This window comes from Rhinolophus sinicus, chromosome 14, assembly GCF_057876585.1.
Source record: "Rhinolophus sinicus isolate RSI-liver-muscle chromosome 14, RSI-T2T, whole genome shotgun sequence".
Lineage (NCBI taxonomy): Eukaryota > Metazoa > Chordata > Mammalia > Chiroptera > Rhinolophidae > Rhinolophus > Rhinolophus sinicus.
Window position 1 is genome coordinate 12,433,367 of NC_142514.1, and position 18,253 is coordinate 12,451,619.

Consider the following 18,253-nt stretch of genomic DNA (forward strand, 5'->3'; position numbering starts at 1 on the left):
GCATCTTGGGGACACAGAGGTAAATTAAGTTCTCATTGTCTGCAGGCACCAATAACAACAGCAATGACAATAATAATAGCTAACATCTATGGAGCACTTACCGTGTACCCCGCACTGTTGTAAGCGTCTGTCTTGCAGTAATTCATTTAATCTTCGTGCATGACAACTCTATGAGGCGGGCACTATTTCCCTCATTTTACAGGTGAGGAAATTGCAGTCTAGAGGAGTGCAGTAACTGAGTTAGTGTGGCAAGCAGGCTGTGATAACTGCATCAAAACGACCCCTGGGCATTTTTTGAGGTTCCCATCTATGCAGCCACACTAATACCCTGAGAAGTAGGTGGATGGAAATTCTTATTCCCAGTGGGTGGATGGGGAAATGGAGATTCCAAGAGGACAAGTGATATGCTCAAGGTCACAGAAAGTCAGGGACTGAGCCTGGAGTGCCAGCTCCCCTCCTACTGGGCTTCTGTCTGAGTGAGAGGAGAGATGAGGTCCAGGAGACAATCTGAGTGCCCTGGCACCCACAGCTCTCGGAGCTCAGCCTCCGGACACAGCTTTCTGCTCTTCTCTTTCTTCCTCTTGACTCCCATCAGTGTCTGTGTTTTAAAAATGGAGGGAATGAGGCTCGGGAGTTTGAAAACACACCCAGCATCTATAGCTCATGGGGGTGGGGGCAGATCCAGAACTCACACGACTTGTAGGTCCATCTGACCCCACAGCTTGTCTTCCCACCTCCCCCCAGTGTCTAACTGTGGCTGCCTGGGCCACACTCCATAAAACACGATCCAGGTGGCAAGGCCCCTTCAGGAACTGACACAGCGAGCTCTGCCCTCTGCCAGTAGCCCCCTGAAGAAGTGAAGGGAAACAGACTGTTGTCAAGATTGTCTCACAGTCACAGGCAGAATGTAAAAGGAGATGGTGAGCTGAGCTCCTCTTATAGTGGGCTTGCTCCAGCCTCCAAGAGGTCTGCTTAAAATGTCCTGCCATCTTCCCTCTCCAATCCACATCTGCTGTCCGCTTCCAAACCTCCACATTTACGGCATATGATGCCAGCAGATTAAAGAGACCGGGTTGGAAGCTCCCTCATGACCTTTTCAGCTTCAACCTCTTGCGGTCAGGGCAGGGGAACCTTAGCTTTGAACTATGCACTCGGGAAGCCTTCCCTGACTGCGTGCCCTGCCTCAGATGGATCCAGCCCTCTACACACCCTCTCTTCTCTCCCATTAGTGACGTGTGCTTGATTCGCGGTTCGGTGCCAAAAAAGTTCTGGATCCAACATAAGAAAGCATGGCTCTGAATTCTGGCAATACAACTGCACAGCACCACTTTAATCAGTACTACTTCCTTCTTCCTACATCTGCCCCTTCCTGGAAGGAATGTATAAAGAGTGCCCTCTAGTGCTTGAGAACAGTTTTATGCTGTTAGCACCGAAGCCATGATCAGGCCCCACAGTTTGTAATGCAAACTATTCCTGTGGTTCAGAGTAAAACAAACAAACAAAAAAGTCAGCCTGATGGGGTTAGACCTGACTTCCTGGAGAAGGAAAAGTTTTGTTAGATTGAGGTTGTAAGCAGAGTGAGAGTTCCACTCCGGCTTTCTAAAGATGCTTTCCTCCCCTCCCACCTTTCCTTGGGTTGGGAGAGTGAAGTTGGGCCTGTTGACTGTCTCAGTAACTGAGAAATAGCATAGGATTTGGAGTCAGACAGAACCTATTTGGATCCCCACCTTGCAAGTGCCTCCATCACCCTGGGAGACCTCTCGGAGAGCAGAACCGAAATGAATCAAATGAATCAACCTGTGTAGTTTTGCTGAGTTCTAGCAAAGCAGACCCCTCAGAGCCAGATGGAGGAGGGTACCTGTGGGGAAGGCTTCCTGGAGGGGTGATTCTACGCTGAGTCAGAAAGGATGAGGGTTAATGGAAGAGCCAAGAAATCCAAAGCTGAGACGTGGAAGGTCAACAACAGAAGAATTAAGAAAGATCACGAAGAGCAAAGATGTGTCATTAGAGACCAAGGCTTTGCTCGTCCACACTCTCATGTTCCTTTGTGCGTGATTACTACATACGCAGGAGAAAGCTGGACAGTGAAGAAAGCTGGTAGGAAAAAAATGGATTCATTTGAAGTATGGTGTTGGAGGGGAGTTTCTACGCATACCCTAGACTGCCAGCGATGAACACGTGGGTCCTAGAGAAAACGGAGCTTGAAACATCACTGGAGGCAAAAATGAAAAAACGGAAGTTGTCCTACTTCGGGCACATCATGAGAAAGCAGGGTTGTTTTTTTTGAAAAGACGATAATGCTGGGAAAATGGAAGGCAGGAGAAAAGAGGAAGACCAAATATGAGATGGACTGACTTCCATAAAAGAAGCCATGGGCGTGAGTCTCCAGGAACTGAGCAGGGCTGTTGAGGACAGGACACGGTGGACGTCACTCATTCATAGCGTTTCCAGGAGTTGGAGCTGACTCAACAGCACGTAACACACATACACACTTGCTGCACACTCGCCTGTCCCTGGCACTGTTTCATGGCTGTTAATATAGTCACTCATACATTCAGTCATTCATTCAACAACTATGTGGGTATCCACTTTGTGCCCAGCATTGGAGACTCAGCAGTGAACAAAAAAGACAAAAGCACCTACCCTCAGGAAGCTTGTGCTGTAGCAATGGCCAGGATGAGGGGGGCGGGGCGTTGAGAACAGTCAATAAAATAGAATAGTTAGCATGCCTGACTGCGGTCTGCACTGTAGAAAAAATACACAGCAAGGAGGGTGGGCAGGTGTGTGTGTGTGTGTACGCTAATATTACCCATATTTTACACACGTGGACTCCATAGAACCCAGGCAAACTGCGTCAGGAGCCTGTGCTTTTAAATGCCCCACTGTGCTTCGCCTCCTGGCCAGCTGCAGACTGCAGGCCAGAGAGGGTGTGGGGAGGGTACTTCAAGCAGAGGGCACAGCCTATGCAAAGGCCTGCAGTAGCTGGGGTTGCTGGAGACCAGGGAGAGATGGAGAGGACAGACTCCGGGGCAGGGCCATGGCTGGGGGTATGGGGTAGGTTCGGCGCTAACAGGGGTTCTGAATCTCCCAGCTTTGGTGCGGGGCTGGTTGTGTGCAAGGTGTTAAGGGAGAAAGTGGAAAGGGGTATGAAGGATGAGTGCCAGGTCTGCCATATGGATGCTTGGGTGGGGGTACTGAGATGGGCACCCAAGAGAAGTTTGGGCAGAAGTCTGGGTGAGTGTCGCTTCCAGGGAGGTTTGACTTGGGGTCCAAGCCCCACCTTTTCATCTGACCCCCTGTTGCCTGGCCCTTGTGTGCTGCCGGCTCCTGCAGACATTTCCTAGATGCACACACCATGCCCTGGTTACAGCTGAGCGGTTCCAGCAGAGGGGCAGGGAGGGTGCTGCCATGGCCCTGGTTCTCTGGGCCCCCAGCTGAGCTGTAAATGACTTTTCCATTTTCTGAGACCTGCGCCCAGGCCTGTTTGGTATTCAGGGATGCTGGGCCCATACTCTCCAGCTCCCAGCTCTGCCCGAATTACTTGATTAAAACGCATATCAACTATTATGTGATTCGTTTCTGTGCCGCAGCTCCTAGCCGTCCTATGTTAAACTGTAATAAAGGTTAGGTTGGGAGGCAGTGGGATGGGAGCCCAGAACAGGGGTGGGAGGGCGCATCTCTGCGGAGGTGGGGGTCTAAGAGAAGGACCCCACACCTCAAGGCCACTGCTGGTTTCCCCTCATCTAGAATGGCAAGGATTTGGAGATGGGTCAGCTCCCTCCTGTAGGTCCAGAAATTGTGGCCATCTCATTTTAAGGTTTTTCCTTTGGCAAAAGGGAGAGCAGGGAAAGTTTGGGGGGTGGGGATGGAGAGACCAAGCCACGTTCGTTTTCATGATCAGAAATGGAATTCTCCATCCCCCGGGAATTCACTGTAGCAAAGTTGGCTCTGACTGGGCTGGGAGTCCTGAGTCCTGGGTTTTCTTCCCAGGTTCGCTGCCCTGGGACTCCACTGAACATCTGTAAAATGGGTCTATTACTGCCTGCTTGGCTCCCCAGGGTTATTGGGAGAAACTGTGTTAGAACAATGAATGGGCTTGTAAACTGTAGTGTGCTGTGCACAAGTTTAGTCTATTGCAGTGTGTCAGGGTTCAAAAGGAGCTTTGTAATTATCCTACTAAGCCCTGTTCATTTAAGAAGCCTTTATTGAGCACCTGCTGTGTGCCAGGCATAGTCCCGGTTGCACTCCAGGATCTCCTGGTCCAGTGGGATCCAGAGATCCATGAACAGGCAAGTTTGTTGTCTCCTGATAAGCTCTGAGAGCCCCGAGGATGGGCACTGAAACCAGCCTGGATGGGCCCAGGAAGCCTTGCTGGAGGAGACAGCCATGAGCTGGGTTTTGCTGGATGAGTAGGAGTGTACCCAGTGAAAGGGGGGGGAGGTGTTCCAAGCAGAGGAGCCACCCGTTCAAAGGCAAGGAGGTGTAAGATAGCCTGGCTGGGTCACTTAAGGAAGCCGAGGGCTAAACCAGGAACCACATGGAGTGGTGGGGTGAATCTGACACGTGGGCAGGGCCGATGGTGGCGGGGCCTCACTGGCTTAGCTGAGCTTCCCGAGTCAGCAGCTGTGAGAGCTGGTGAGCTTTGAAGGAGGGGGCAAGGCTGGGGTGGAGGCTGTGAGAGCTGCCCCCCCACAGCAATATTCTATCCACCTCCATCAGCCTGGCTTGAGCTGGACTCAGCCCTGCGCCCCTCATTGCTGCCCACTCGTAAGCTCTGACAAACCCAATGGCTCCTGTCACCCTTCCCACCCCTCATTCTATGCTCAGGCTGTTGTCTGGCTCTTTCAAGTCATGCGTTGTACTCCTCCCCTGGCCCCAGTGTTTCCTCCATCGGACTGGGAGCTTCCTAAGACGGAGGATGTTTGTCCTCACAAGAGTAGGGGGCCCCAAGGTGGGGCTGGGATTCTTCTTTGCTCTGGATCGGATTCCCCACATCCCTAAGCAGAGTGAGGATCCAGGGACCCAGAGACAGGGTGCCGCACCATAACCCTCTCTCGAGGCTATTTCCAGACCAGCACCAGCTCTGTCGCACCCCCACCCTTGGGACCTTTCCATCTCACAGCTGCTGGAGAGCAGGATGGCAGGAGGCTGCTCCCCCACGGCCACCCCATCCAGCCTGTTTAATGAATGCGCTCCCATAGCCGTTCTCCCCACATGTACCCCTCCCTGTGCCAGCTGCTCGGCTCTCGATGCCTGGATGACTCGGCCCCAGCCAGCAGGGCCTCTCTGCGGCCAAGTCCACATAATCCTGTTGATTAATTAAACTCTGAGACTGAAGGGTTCCAGCGGGGGAGGGGAGGGCATCATTGGGGAACGCGAAATGAGGGAAATGTGGTGGCATCAGGGTTCTTTGTGAATGAGCCCCCCTCACTCGCGCTGCTTTGGTCCTGCACCCCCCACCCTCTTCCCTTTTCTGTCATCATCATTATCATCAATCATTATCATCCCTCAGGTGCCCTTTACAGGTTCCAGGTCACTCCCACAGTCTTTATTTCACTCCATTCTTAAAGCATTTCAGGGAGGCATGAGAGGGATGTAGCATTATCTCCATTTTCACAGCAGAGAAAACAGTTCCAGAGAGGACAATTGACTTGTCCGTAGCCACACAGGGAGGAAGGGACAGAGCCCAGAATCCAGGTGTCAGGCCTCCCAGACCAGGACTTTTGACTAGACCAGACCTGCCCCAGAGGGCCCCCAAATTCCCTCCTAATCTGTCCTTCCTCCCCACCCCTACCCAGGAATGAGCATAGGCTTACTGGCTGTGTGGCCTCCATCAAGTTACACAACCTCTCTGAGCCTTGTTTTCCTTATTTGTAAAAGAGCCAATAGCCCCAGACCTGTTGTAAGGCTGGCTCAGACCTAGAAGGATCTCTGCCCCTGGACTGGATCGGGGAGGAGGAGAGAGATCTTTTTCAGAAGCCTGAAGTTACCCACAGACGATAGTCCAGTTCTCTTGCGATCTCTCTCGATCTCCCAGCTAGTGGGACAGAGCCTTGCTCTCCCCACTTAGCATCCAGAGGGTTGTTATGGCAACTGCCAACATCCTAGAGAGGTCATTGCAGATCCTTTCAAACAAAGAACTGTGGACTCTGACTTGCCTTTTCCACTCTGGGTTTTGGGCTGGGCATCTCTCTGGGCCCAGAGTTCCCAGGCCCATGCTGAGTACGGGGAGGGACAGGGAGACGAGGAAGAAATAGACTCAGAACTCCACGATGAGTCTAGAAAGCGGCACATCATTTGGAGGGCAAGGGCATCGGACGCATGTGGGGCCTGAGTGGGCATTGAGGCTGGGCGAGGCAGGGTCAGCCAGCTGCTAACTGCAGCCCTGCTTTTGGTTATAGTCCTGTAGCCTATTGTTTCCTTAATATTTTACTTTATACAAAAACTGAATTCAAGGAAGCTCTTGTAAATGGAAAATCACTATCATGTCCTATAAATAGATGGGAACCATAAAAACAAACAATGTTTGTTGTTAAATCTACCTGGAGACTATTGCGTGCAGAAAGCTCTGAGCTTGAGGCCAGGCGTCTCCTTGTGAGAAAGGCAGAAGAGGAGTGTTAAAGATACGCTGTCCTGTGTGGTAGCTGCCGGCCACGTGGGGCTATGTACGTTTGAATTCAAATGAAATAACATGAGAAACTCAGCTCTTCAATTGCACTGGGCCCATTTCATGTGTTTGTTGCCCCATGGGGCTGACACTACCACACAGAACCACACGGATCTAGAACATTTCCATCACCACAGAAAGTTCTGTTGGACACCCCTGTTTTGGACTGAACTGAGACTTAATGAGAGGGGTTTCTCCCAGGACGGGCTGTGTCTTCTCCCCAGTCTGACCTCCCAGCTCTGAGCACAGTCCCTGCCCATAGGTTTTGCCCCCGACAACCCTGATCCCCATTCACTCAGCTCCTGTGTGAACTCGGGGGTCCCCACTGGAGGACCGGAGCCTGGCGTTTCGTTCCCTGTCTGTGGGCTGGCCTCCCTTCCTGCCTGCAGGTGCTGTTGCCTCTTTCTGAGACCCCAAGGGCTCGCTCTCCTTGTCACTGTCAGAAAACTGAAGTTAGGCAGTGAGTTTCAGGAAATGAATCCTTGACGATTAGTTGTCCTTGGCTCTGAGCCCCAGACATGTTGAGGAAGGTGCCCCAGGATGCCAGCTGTGCCCACTGTGGCCCCCTATCAGTGACAGGTTGCTAGGCAGCCAGGAAAGGCTGGATGAGGGGGTTGGCTCCAACCCCAGTCTCTGCTCTTAGGGATGAGGCAGCAACGATGAAGGGAAGTCTCTCTTGCCTCAGTTCCCTTGTTGTGCGCTGTCACAGTCGGGGCAGCCTGGCAATGACCAATGAAAAGCAGGAACGACTGCCTAATGGCCAAGGCGGCAGGATGGAGGGAAGGGGACCCAGGACGGAGGGACATTGCCCCAGACAGGATGACCTCCCAGCTGTGGCTGCAGCCCCACGATAACATGACCCATCATGCCCTTTGACACTCATAAGATTAGGAGGGCCCCACGGTGGGGCTGGGGTTTGTGCATGCTCTTCCCCCTTCTCAGAATGCCTTTCCCTTCATCACTTGACATCTGAGAGGATATTAGGTTATTGGGGGTTGGGGTGGGAAGGTTGTCCCTTGTGAAAGGGGCCTAGACCTGTTTATGTAACAAACATTTGAAGCAATTGAGTAAAAACGGGGGTAGGGACAGGACACAACTGCATTCCCTCCCTCCATCCTTCTTCCTCCCTTCATCTTGCCTTCCTCCTTTCCTTAGTTTTTGTAATATTTTCCCCAAATGCAATAGTGTTGTTGTTTAAATGGTCATCATTTAAAAAATATGGAACAATAAACAAGTATAAAGAAGAAAACAAAATTCCTATCATCCTGGAGGTTAGCATTTGTTAACTTTTGACTGTAATGGTCATACTGTGTCATGCACACTTTTTCCAAAAGTGGGATTGCTCTTCGCACCCTGGTTCATACCTTGCCCTTTTCTTAAAATATGGTTTATGGAAGTTTAGTTAATAGATGGTAAAATTCTCCCTTTTTTTGAGAATATAGTTCTAGGAAATTTGACAAATGTATTTCATCATGAAACCACCCCCTGGGTCCTACGTTATGGACCTCCTTCTGTGTCAGTGGAAATAACCTAAATGCCCAAATGGAGGGGATTTTTTTTTTTTATATATTGGGGGTGCCAAAAAATGTATACAAGTGGATACTTCGGTTAACGTTGCTCAAGCCATAGTTTGCTATCATCAGAAGTGTCTGGACGCTGATGGGAACCACTTTGAGTACCTCTTGTAATTGCAGAAGTCAAACGTGACTTGTATTCATCTTTTGTTATTGGTATGTATTGAGTATTACAATTTTAATACAGTTTTCCTTTCTTAAAATGTGTATACATTTTTTTGGCACCTTCCGTATATTTAAAGGAATGGTTACATGATAAGGCATTTAACCAATCCCCTAGGACTAGGCACGGAGGTTGCTTCCCACACTTCCCTTTGATAAACGATCTGTGGGAGCATCCTTCTCCTTGCGTTCAAGGAGGGATCTGATCTCAGTGCAGTGATGGGCCTGACGGTGGGCACACAGCACCCCTCCATCTCACCAGGCCCTGTCCTCTTCCTGCCTCTCACCTGGCTGTAGGGAACCGGCTGGACGAGGGCTCAGATGTGGAGTCGGAACCAGACCTCCCTCTAAAACGTAAACAGCGCCGCAGTCGGACCACGTTCACGGCCGAGCAACTGGAGGAGCTGGAGAAGGCCTTTGAGAGGACACACTACCCAGACATCTACACCCGCGAGGAGCTGGCACAGAGGACCAAGCTGACTGAGGCCCGCGTCCAGGTACGGCGGCGTTTCAGGTGTTCACACGGCAGGCATCATCCACCGACTGGGACTGAGAGGGTGTGGGTGGCCAGGGTCTGAGGGTTCAGTGGACCTCCGGGGGCTTCTGCAGAAGGTGGTTGGGGACCCTAGACAAGTAATGCCACCGGCACTTGACGCAGAGTGAGTAGCAAATGTTGGTTGACTGACTGACTGACTGACTGACTGACAGGCAGAGCAGTGACAGCCCCATGGAAGCCAGGAGCTGTCACGAGGCCTGTTGGTTTGTGTTTACCTCTCCAGGAAACAAGTACTTCAGGAAAAAGAGGGAAGGAGGGATGGAGGGAGAGAAAAAAAGAGCAAGAGAGGGAGGGAGAAAAAAGGAGAGACGGAGGAAGGGCACTAGTTCAGCCAGAAGAGAGGGCCTAGGGAGCATACTGTGTTTTCACGAAAATCAGACCCAGCCGGACCATCAGCTCTAATGCGCCTTTTGGAGCAATTATATTATATTACCCGGTCTTATATTAATTTTTGCTCCAAAAGGCGCATTAGAGCTGATGGCCCGGCTAGGTCTGATTTTCGGGGAAACACGGTAAAAGTCTCCAAATCTCTGATGAGGGGAGGAAGTAGTCAGGAGGAAATTTTCTGAACAGACCTAGCTTCCTAAGATAGGCAATGAGTTTCCTGTTATGGGAAGCATGCAAGAAGACTGGGCAGGCATGTTCCTGGTGGATTAGAAGCATCAGAGGGAAGGTGGGCAGACCTTGAGCAGGCCCTCTACCCCCTCAAGTGTGTAGCTCTTAAGCAGCAGGGCTGGGGGAAGGGAGAGTGCAGAAAGAGCGGAGCCCGTGTGGAGTTCATGGCCTGCAGTGGGGGAGGGACTGGCCTCCTCTCCCCAGGCTGAGCTCTCAGATTCCAAGGCCTGCAGTCCTTTTCCAAGTGCAGAGAGAGTCTCTGGGGGCCAGGCTGGGAAGGGCTCAGGCTGGGTGGTGAAAGAGGAAGGTCATGATGAATAGCTCCTGTGGGAACCCATTCCTGGCCTGTGTCTTCTTGAATGGAGGAGGCAGGTCTGCAGAGGGACCACCCCAAACTGCTCCCTGAGGTTACTTCCATCCAAGGGGAACTAGCCTTTGCCGGGCACCCATCTTGGGCCAGTCACAGGGCTTGAGGCTTCTCCTACATGAGCTGAAGGAAACTCAGACCACCTTGTGAGGTCAGTATGGTCACATCCCATGAGCCACAGGTGCAGAAACTGAGGCTTAGAGAAGTGACGTGCGCAGAGGCACAGAGCCCAACAGGGGCTGAGCTGGGTGGGCCTATGCCAAAGCCCAGGTTCTTTACATCCGGGAGAAAGACGTTGACTCAGAGCCTGGAATTTGAAAGCAAAAGGGAAAATTCTAGAAGCAAAGTGGCATTAAAGCACTCCAGGAACCAGTGCACCTCCCTCCGCCCTTCCCACCCCCACTCCTGGAGTGGGGGGCCCTTGGCTGCCTTTGAGGGAGACCCCAAGGGGCAGGGGCCAGGCAGCAGCAGCCAGCCCATCTCATTCCCTCCCTCCTTTCCAGGGTGATATCTGAGCCTGCCCCCAGCTCGGGCCTCCCTCCCCTCTGATCCCCCTGCAGCTGTTCTCCTGGGCACATTCCTGGGTGCTTTCTCATTCCCATGTCTGGGGGCCAGGCTGCTTCCCACCACCTTGAAGCCTAACTGCTCCTTGTAAAATTTCCTGGCTGTCAGGGCAGTGCTTTTATTGGCCCAGGGGACCCAAAAACAGGTGTCACTCAAGGTCCAAGGAGGGAGGGGGGCTGGGAATAGTGGGAATGGCCAGAGCCCAGGCAAAGCCACAGTGAGGGGGCCAAAGCAGACATCCTCCACATGCTGACTCCCCTGTCAGACTCTGGGCCCCCCCAGCTCAAGGCTGGTTCTTCCCACTCAGACTGTGGGCTTCCCAGAGCAGTGCTAGGTCTTCCCTCCTTAGCCCGAGAGCTTTCTCTGCAGAGGAGGGAACAATAAATGTTGATTTTTTTAAAAGAATGAACAAAGGCTAACCAAAATAATTGAGGCAGGAATGATACAACTTTCGGCCTGGAGAACAGGAGACTTGGAGGAAATGGCTGCTCTGAGCCCCAGGTCTGGGTTCTCATTGGTCCCTGCCTCTGATCAGCTGTGTCACCTTCAACAGCTCAGATTCCTTTCCTGAGACTTAATTTCCCATCTATAAATAAAGGGATCAAACTAAATGGTCACTAAGGCCCCTTAAATCTCTAGAATTCTTACTTATTGACAATCAGGGCTACCTCGTGAGGTGATGAGATCCCTGTTACCAGAAGCATTCAAGCAAAAGTCCAATGTCCAGCTGGTTAGAGACCTTGGTGAGAGAGTTCCTGCTATGGACAGTGTGGCAGGGACCTTAAAGCCCCCAAAGTACTGTTTGTTAGATTTTATGGCTCTAGACCTTTGAGGTCTTCACCTCTGGTTCTAAGGGTTCATGGTGAAGGGATTTTGCAGTCCTATACCATCTCATCTCGGTGGCCCTGGGAAATGGGTGGGATAGTGGAGTGGTTCTGCGTAGTCTCAAAGCCAGATGCCTCGGTATGAATTCCAGAGCCATCACTTACCCCTCCACCCTCAGTTTCTTCATCTGCAAAATGGAGAAACAACAGGGTCTGCCTCGTTCTGAAGATTAAATGATGACATGGAAACACACATACACACAAAGATAGGAAGTGGCTGGCATACAAAAGCGCCGTAAGTGGGGGAGGCGGGTTGTTCTTATTAAAACTCCACCTGTTCTTGGTGGTTCCAGTGCCGGCCATCTTGAAACTCCGGGTTCATTCATCGGGCACTCATTTATTGAGCACCACCTGTGTGCCAGACAGTGTTCTAGGTACCCGGGATTCAGCAGACAGAAATTTCTGCTGTCGTGGAGTTGATGTTCAAATAAACAAGTCAGCAGGTAAACATATGTCAGGTGGGGTTCTAGTAACGCAAGTGTGTTACCTCCCTCTGGTTCCCTCCAGCCCTGCTTTTGAAGCCTGCAGGGTGTTCTATAGCACCCCTGATGTCTGGCAGAGACACCCCGTCTCAGCCTACAGAAAGCCCAGGCCACCCTGAAGGGCAACAAAATGGGCAGGAAGACAGACCAATAACTTTCTCTGGAGGAAATCTTCATTTCTAAACAGCTGGAGGCTGACCCCAACCTTGCATACCTCTTCCTTGGACGTAAACAAATCCATTGTGTCCCAATGCCAAGATCCCTGAGCCTGCGTTTCTTCTAGAAACAGAGGCCACTTTGAATGGAATCCCCTTTTGGAGGCACTACAGGGACTCATTAATTAGCAACTTAAACCAAATCTGTTCGCGACACTAGATAACGTGCATAGTGCACTTCTTATACGCCAGGTGCGATGCTCAACGCTTTACATACCTTATCTTTATCACCCTCACCATAATCCCAGGAGGTGGGGACAATTAGTCTCTCCATTTTGCAGGTGAGAAATCTGAGATTTAGCAAGAGAAGTAACTTCCTAGAGACACAGTTCATAAGCAACTGTGCTGGGACTTGAGCTCCAGTCTGTCGGTCGTGTTCTTTTCCTCTGTGTTGCATTGAAAACAGGGCCAGATGAAATAGTCTGTTTCCAGTACGAGGTGTGGAGGGAAGGATCACAAATGAAGAATAAAACTCAGCCTCTGTTTTCAAAGAACTCATCCCTGAGCAGGGATTCTGCGTGGGGTGCCAGGCTGCCACTGTCCCTCATGGAGCCCCCATTTCCCCACCTGTAGCTGGGTAGCCTGCACCGGCTGCTGGCTAAGAGCCCTCCCAACTCAGCCATCGGAGAGTTTCTGGTGGAATATTAGTTGTCGATACTGTTCTAAGCACTTTGCCTGTGTTAACTCATTCGAGGTCCAGAACCACTTGGGAGGTGAGTGCTATTATTAGCCACATTTTATGAAGAGACTGAGGCACAGAATGACAATGGAATTTGTCCATCTTAGCTAGGAGTCAAAGGCAGGATTCAAACCCAGGCAGTCGGGCTCCAGAGTCACTGCTCTTAACCATCGTGTTACACTTCGTGAGGAGGGAGTTGCCTGCTGGGGTAGAGGCAGCCCTGGGGAAACAGGACAATGAAGGTGAAAAGAGGTGAGAGAATTGACAGCAAAGGGCATGTCCTCTCCTCCAGGAAGCCCTCCTGGATTCTGAGAGGTGAAGTTGGAAGGCCCTCCTCAGACCTCCTTAGAGCACCTTGCATGCCACCTCATCACTGCACTGAAAAGCAACAGTTCTTTGATGTGACTATTGTGTGCCCAGGCAGAGGGTAGCTTAAGGGCTAGTGCTGTGTCCTGTTCCTCTCTCTCTCTCTCCTTAGTGTCTTGCTTGGCGCATAGCTCAGAGTCCCAGTAAAGGTTCAAGCTGAGAAGGAGGGAAGTAAGGAAGGCAAGAAGGGGAAAGAACGAAGGGAAAGGAGGAAAGGGGGAACTTTATTTAGTACTCTTCATTTGAGGAATAGATGACCCACCCCTAAGGAACAGTTGCCATGTAACAAAGTAAACCAGCAATATCCCATGCTTAAGTGATTCTCTGACCATCATGAAGATTTTTGCCACATTTGCATTTTCCTTATTATTATTTACTTTTTTAAAAAAATATCAATATCTTTTTAAATAAAAGTGCATCTCAGTTTCATAAAAGGAAGGCAACTGGAAACACACACACATACAAGGAAAACAAAAGAACATAATAAAAGTCCTGCAGGAAAAGGTCAACTGCAAAGGCTCCTCTCAGTGTGTTAAAAAGGGAGCTTAGCAAGTGCTAGAAAGGCAGGAAGGAGCACTGGAGGAGAAATAAAGCAGCTCAGAGTTATTTAATGCCTGTGTCACACCATCTGGTACATCTCCCCAACGTGGGCAACAGGAGTCCCACCCTTTGAGAAATGCAGAATTAAGACAAAACTGTTTTCCACACCTTCCTGAAGCAGGTCACAGGAGACACTGACCACTCCTCCCAGCTTTGAGGCAGCCTCAGTCTGACTGGCCGGCATCCATCCCACCCCAGGACGCCCCTGGGGAAGCCCTGTGTGCCCTGGGGAGGTGGGAAGAAGTCAGGACTTGAATTTTACTTCTGCGCCAGTTTTCCCTCCTGATTTGGCTGCCTTTCCCTGTGCATTGTAAAGGCGCCAAAGCTGGCAGTTCTGTTCACCCAGCTTGGATGTTAGTTGTCCACTGAACACCGTTTCTCCCTTGGGAGAAAAGACAAATGATACCACAGACACATAAGCATCCTCCACCCAGCTGAGACGCCCCTCCCGCATGTCAGCGGACAAGATCTGGAGGTGTGGGGGTCTTATGTGATCCCATGCCAGGGAAGGGCGGGGTCTTCACCCCACCAGGAGGGGCTGCCAACGCAGCCTTGTGGCCCCTGCTCCAGCAAGACACACCAGCACCATCTCTGCCTTCCCTGGTTCATTCATTCATTCACTCATTCATTCATTCATTCACTCAACAAGCATTGGTTGAGAAGCTATGGAGCAGTGAGTAGTGAGCAAAGCATGCAGGGCCTGGTGCCTGAAGGGAAGACAAAGAGAAGCATCACCAAGAAACAAGTAAATAGAATGACTGCCCCTGTGAGGAAGTGTGTGTACACACACTACCTGAGAGAAGGCGGGGACCTGCCTGAATGTACTTCCAGCCAGTGATTAGGGAATCGGAGCAGGAGGACACATTTCAGCTGAGTCTACAAGCCAAGTAGCCAGCTGCAAGGAAGTGTTCCAGTTAGAGAGAACAGCATATGCAAAGCCTGAAGGTGGAAAAGAGCCCCCCTCAGAGCAGCCCCTGTTTCACACAGCTATTCTCTTTCTGTGGCCCATCCCAGAACTTGTTGCAAATCCAGGTAAGTGGACTCTAAAAAGTCAGACTGACTTAAGTTTGAACCTCAGATCTAGTACAGACTAGCTGTGTGGCCTTGGGCAAGTTACTTGACCTCTGTGAGCCTTGGTTTCCCCTTCTGTAAAGTGGGAATGGGAAGGTCTACCCATGGACAGACATGTGAAGCGGCAGCACAGGGCCTGAAGGGAAGGGAGACTCAAAAATGTTAGGTTAGTTGTCCACTGATTCTTAACAAACCCCTGTGTCTGTGGAAGGTGGGCTTTCCTAATCAAGGGGGGCTGTGCTGGACAAGCAAAGGGGGGCCTCAGGCTCCAGACAAAGAACTAGCTTTCGTATCAGAGTCTGACAGGTGGGTCTCATTCAGGTGGGTTCTGGATGTGTAGTTTCCTCCTTGCCGGCTTCCTGGAGGAGGTGGCAGTGCGTGTGTGTTGGAACAAGGACAGTCATCTATTGACATCCCTTGAGGAAGGAACAGCAACAGTGTTCCTTGAGCACTGGACCAAGAGTCAAACAGCCTGTCACATGGGCAAGTCAGCCACTCTCTTGGTCTCAGTTTGTTCATCTGTAAAATGGGGATAATGATAATAACCTCCTCACTGGGTCATGGTGAGGACAGAATGGAACCACTCCTATTAAAGTGCTCGGCAAACACTCCAGAGCTGCATGAAGGTGGGGATGTCCTCCTGTCGGGGAAGATGCTGGCTGGGTGGAAGGTGATGGCTGGGGGCCCGGTTCCAGCTGAGTCTCAGCTCTCCTCCAGGAGCCAGGCCGAGGGCTCTCCATTCTCTGTTCTCGATCCCCCAGGTCTGGTTCAGTAACCGCCGTGCCCGTTGGCGTAAGCAAGCGGGAGCCAACCAGCTGGCAGCGTTCAACCACCTCCTGCCAGGGGGCTTCCCACCCACTGGCATGCCCACGCTGCCCCCTTACCAGCTGCCGGACTCCACGTACCCCACCACCACCATCTCCCAAGGTGAGCCCCCGAGCCCCTCCCTGGTATCTCAGCTGTGCCCTTTTGTCCCCTTCCCCTTGCCCCATCCAAGGGTTGTATATTTATGACCATTTGTCTACTTTTGTGTGGACAGATTATTAAGACCAAAAAGGTGAGGTCCTGCCTTTGAACTTCTTGGCTTTGCCAAGAGGCCACAGAGCAGCCAGGTGAGGCTCAGCAGGGTCGCCTCCATGGCCATGTTTAGCAGAGAGCTTCTCAAACTGTAAAGTCACATGAATCTCCTGGGCTGTTATTAAAATGCAGAGGAGACGGTGAGCGTTGGATGGGGAGAAGGCTTTCTCCTGCCCTCCCTCCTGGATCCTGTTTCCCCGTTCTGCCCTCTCCCTTCTCTCCCGGCCCCCCTCCCCCCCACAGCACACATCAGGAATCCTGCTACTTGGTATCTGCCTCATGAAGCCCCAGTGCCCCCTTTTAAAGGACTGGCAGGCTGGAGCTCTGGAGACTGAGGAGAGGGGCGAGGGACCCTCCCTGGGATACTTGATGAGAAATGGAACCATTGCCAACAATGCTGTTCCCATCGGCTAAAACCTGCATAGAAGGGTCTTGACAGACTGGAATAGCAGCCGAGCAGCTAGGAGCAGATGCAGCAGTTCAACCCCTGGTCCTGTCACTCACTAGCCTTGTCACCTCGCACAAGTGCCCCAACCCTTCCAGCCTCAGTCTCTTCATCTATAAAATAGAAACCATATTCTTGCTTCATACCCTTGGATGGTATTTGCGAAAGCACCTGGCCGGTGATCAGTGCTCACAAAATGCTACGCGGACAGGTCTGGGTAGATTAACAGAGTCCCCAAGGATGTCTGAGTTTCAGTCCAGGTAACATTTATTGAGCACCTACTGTGTGCCAAACACTGAGCAACAGGGCCAGCTTGTAGTTGCCTGGAGGTTGTCTGGCATGTTAGTTGGCTGTCAAGATTTGGCCAGTCCCTCTGCCCAGCAGCCAGATTGTCCCATCTCAAGTAGGGAGAGAAGGGGGACCCTTCCTTCCACTGGAAGGGGATTGGGAGAAGGAGGCTCGTGGCTTGCCTTTCACATGGGAGGTTCTTTCCCTGCCCCAGGAGGCCTGCCCTCCAAGGTGAGGCCTGTTGCTCAGGCCATCTCCTGGGTTCCTCCACAGATGGGAGCAGCACCGTGCACCGACCCCAACCCCTCCCGCCATCCACCATGCACCAGGGGGGGCTAGCGGCCGCCGCTGCAGCCGCAGACACCAGCTCTGCCTATGGAGCCCGCCACAGCTTCTCCAGCTACTCAGACAGCTTCATGAACCCAGCGGCACCCTCCAACCACATGAACCCCGTCAGCAACGGCCTGTCTCCTCAGGTAGGTGGCCTCACCCCCCTGCCCAGAGTCCCATTGCCAGATGCCCACCAGCCCAGCCAACAAGGGCGGGTGACACAGGTTGGCTCTCTTGGGGAAGAAGTTACTGGTCTCCGTGAAACCTCTGGCTGTTGGGCACCATGAGAGTTTAAATACCTTCACTTGTCAATATTCTGCGAACCTTCACCCTGGGTTTACGTTCTCAAGCTGTCGACCTGGGTCTCCCAGTCGGGGGATGCACAGAAAACGTTCCATAATAGGTTTCTGTACTTCTTGCCACCCAGAAACACATATTGTATTACACACTTGCTCCTGACCCAACAGTCACCCAGAGTTTGTGAAACTGGCCTACCACCCACCTCTTGGCTCTTCCGTCCATAAAAATCAGGCATTTTTTCAGACAGCGCATTGGTGGAAGGCTTGTGCCATTTGCTGGGGGATACTGACTGTGGTTGGGGCTTTGTTCTAGAACCAGGAGTCCTTTCTGGATTCTATCCTGTGCTCCATCTCCCGCCTTTCATCAGGAGTGGCCAATGAGTGGCTGGAGTTCTAGACTGGGAACTCCACTTCCATTGGGTCTTGGACCTCTGTTCACTCACGTGTGATTGGTTGCTGGTTAATCGCTCTTTGCCTGGTGGTGTTGTTAGAAGTCCTGGGCCCCTCTATAGATGAAGTCAGAAAGACAATGCTGAGGCTGATGGTGGTTGCTGGTGGGTTTGGAGTGATGCTGGACTGAGTGCTGGATATCCACAGGAGAAGGAATTAAATCCAAGGCTGGGTTTACCCTGCCTCCCTCCTTTGGAGACACCTTTTTCTTGTCTGTGCTCAGAATACACATGATACAAACTTATCTGAACAGCTGTCGTGTGCTGGACAGGTGAAGGCTTGAAGGGGGTTTAGATCCCAGCTCCACTGCTCAGATAGATATTAGGCAAGGTAGCATCCCTGAGCCTCGGTTTATCCCCCATTAAACAAGATGATTAAACAGTGTCACTAACCTCCTAAGAAAGCTGTTCTCTGCATTCATGTGCTAACAGATCAAAGCACCAAGCATAGAGTGGCACAAAGTAGGGGCCAAGTAAACATTATGTCCCCCGACTCTTGCCAAGACGATATAATTAGGATTGAAACCTGTTGCCTGAAGCAAAAGTAGGGGCCAAAGAGGAGA

At 51.5% G+C, this 18,253-nt stretch overlaps 1 protein-coding gene across 3 annotated transcripts in view; it reads left to right on the top strand.

The window, feature by feature from the left end:
- PAX7 (paired box 7) overlaps positions 1-18,253 on the top strand; it is a 101,510-nt gene that overhangs the window by 44,962 nt on the left and 38,295 nt on the right. For all 3 annotated transcript variants that reach the window (XM_088790245.1, XM_088790247.1, XM_088790246.1), the window contains exons 5-7: positions 8,701-8,900; positions 15,564-15,729; positions 16,886-17,088. In XM_088790245.1, coding sequence (XP_088646371.1) covers positions 8,701-8,900; positions 15,564-15,729; positions 16,886-17,088 — 569 coding nt within the window. The remainder of the gene's footprint in view (positions 1-8,700; positions 8,901-15,563; positions 15,730-16,885; positions 17,089-18,253) is intronic.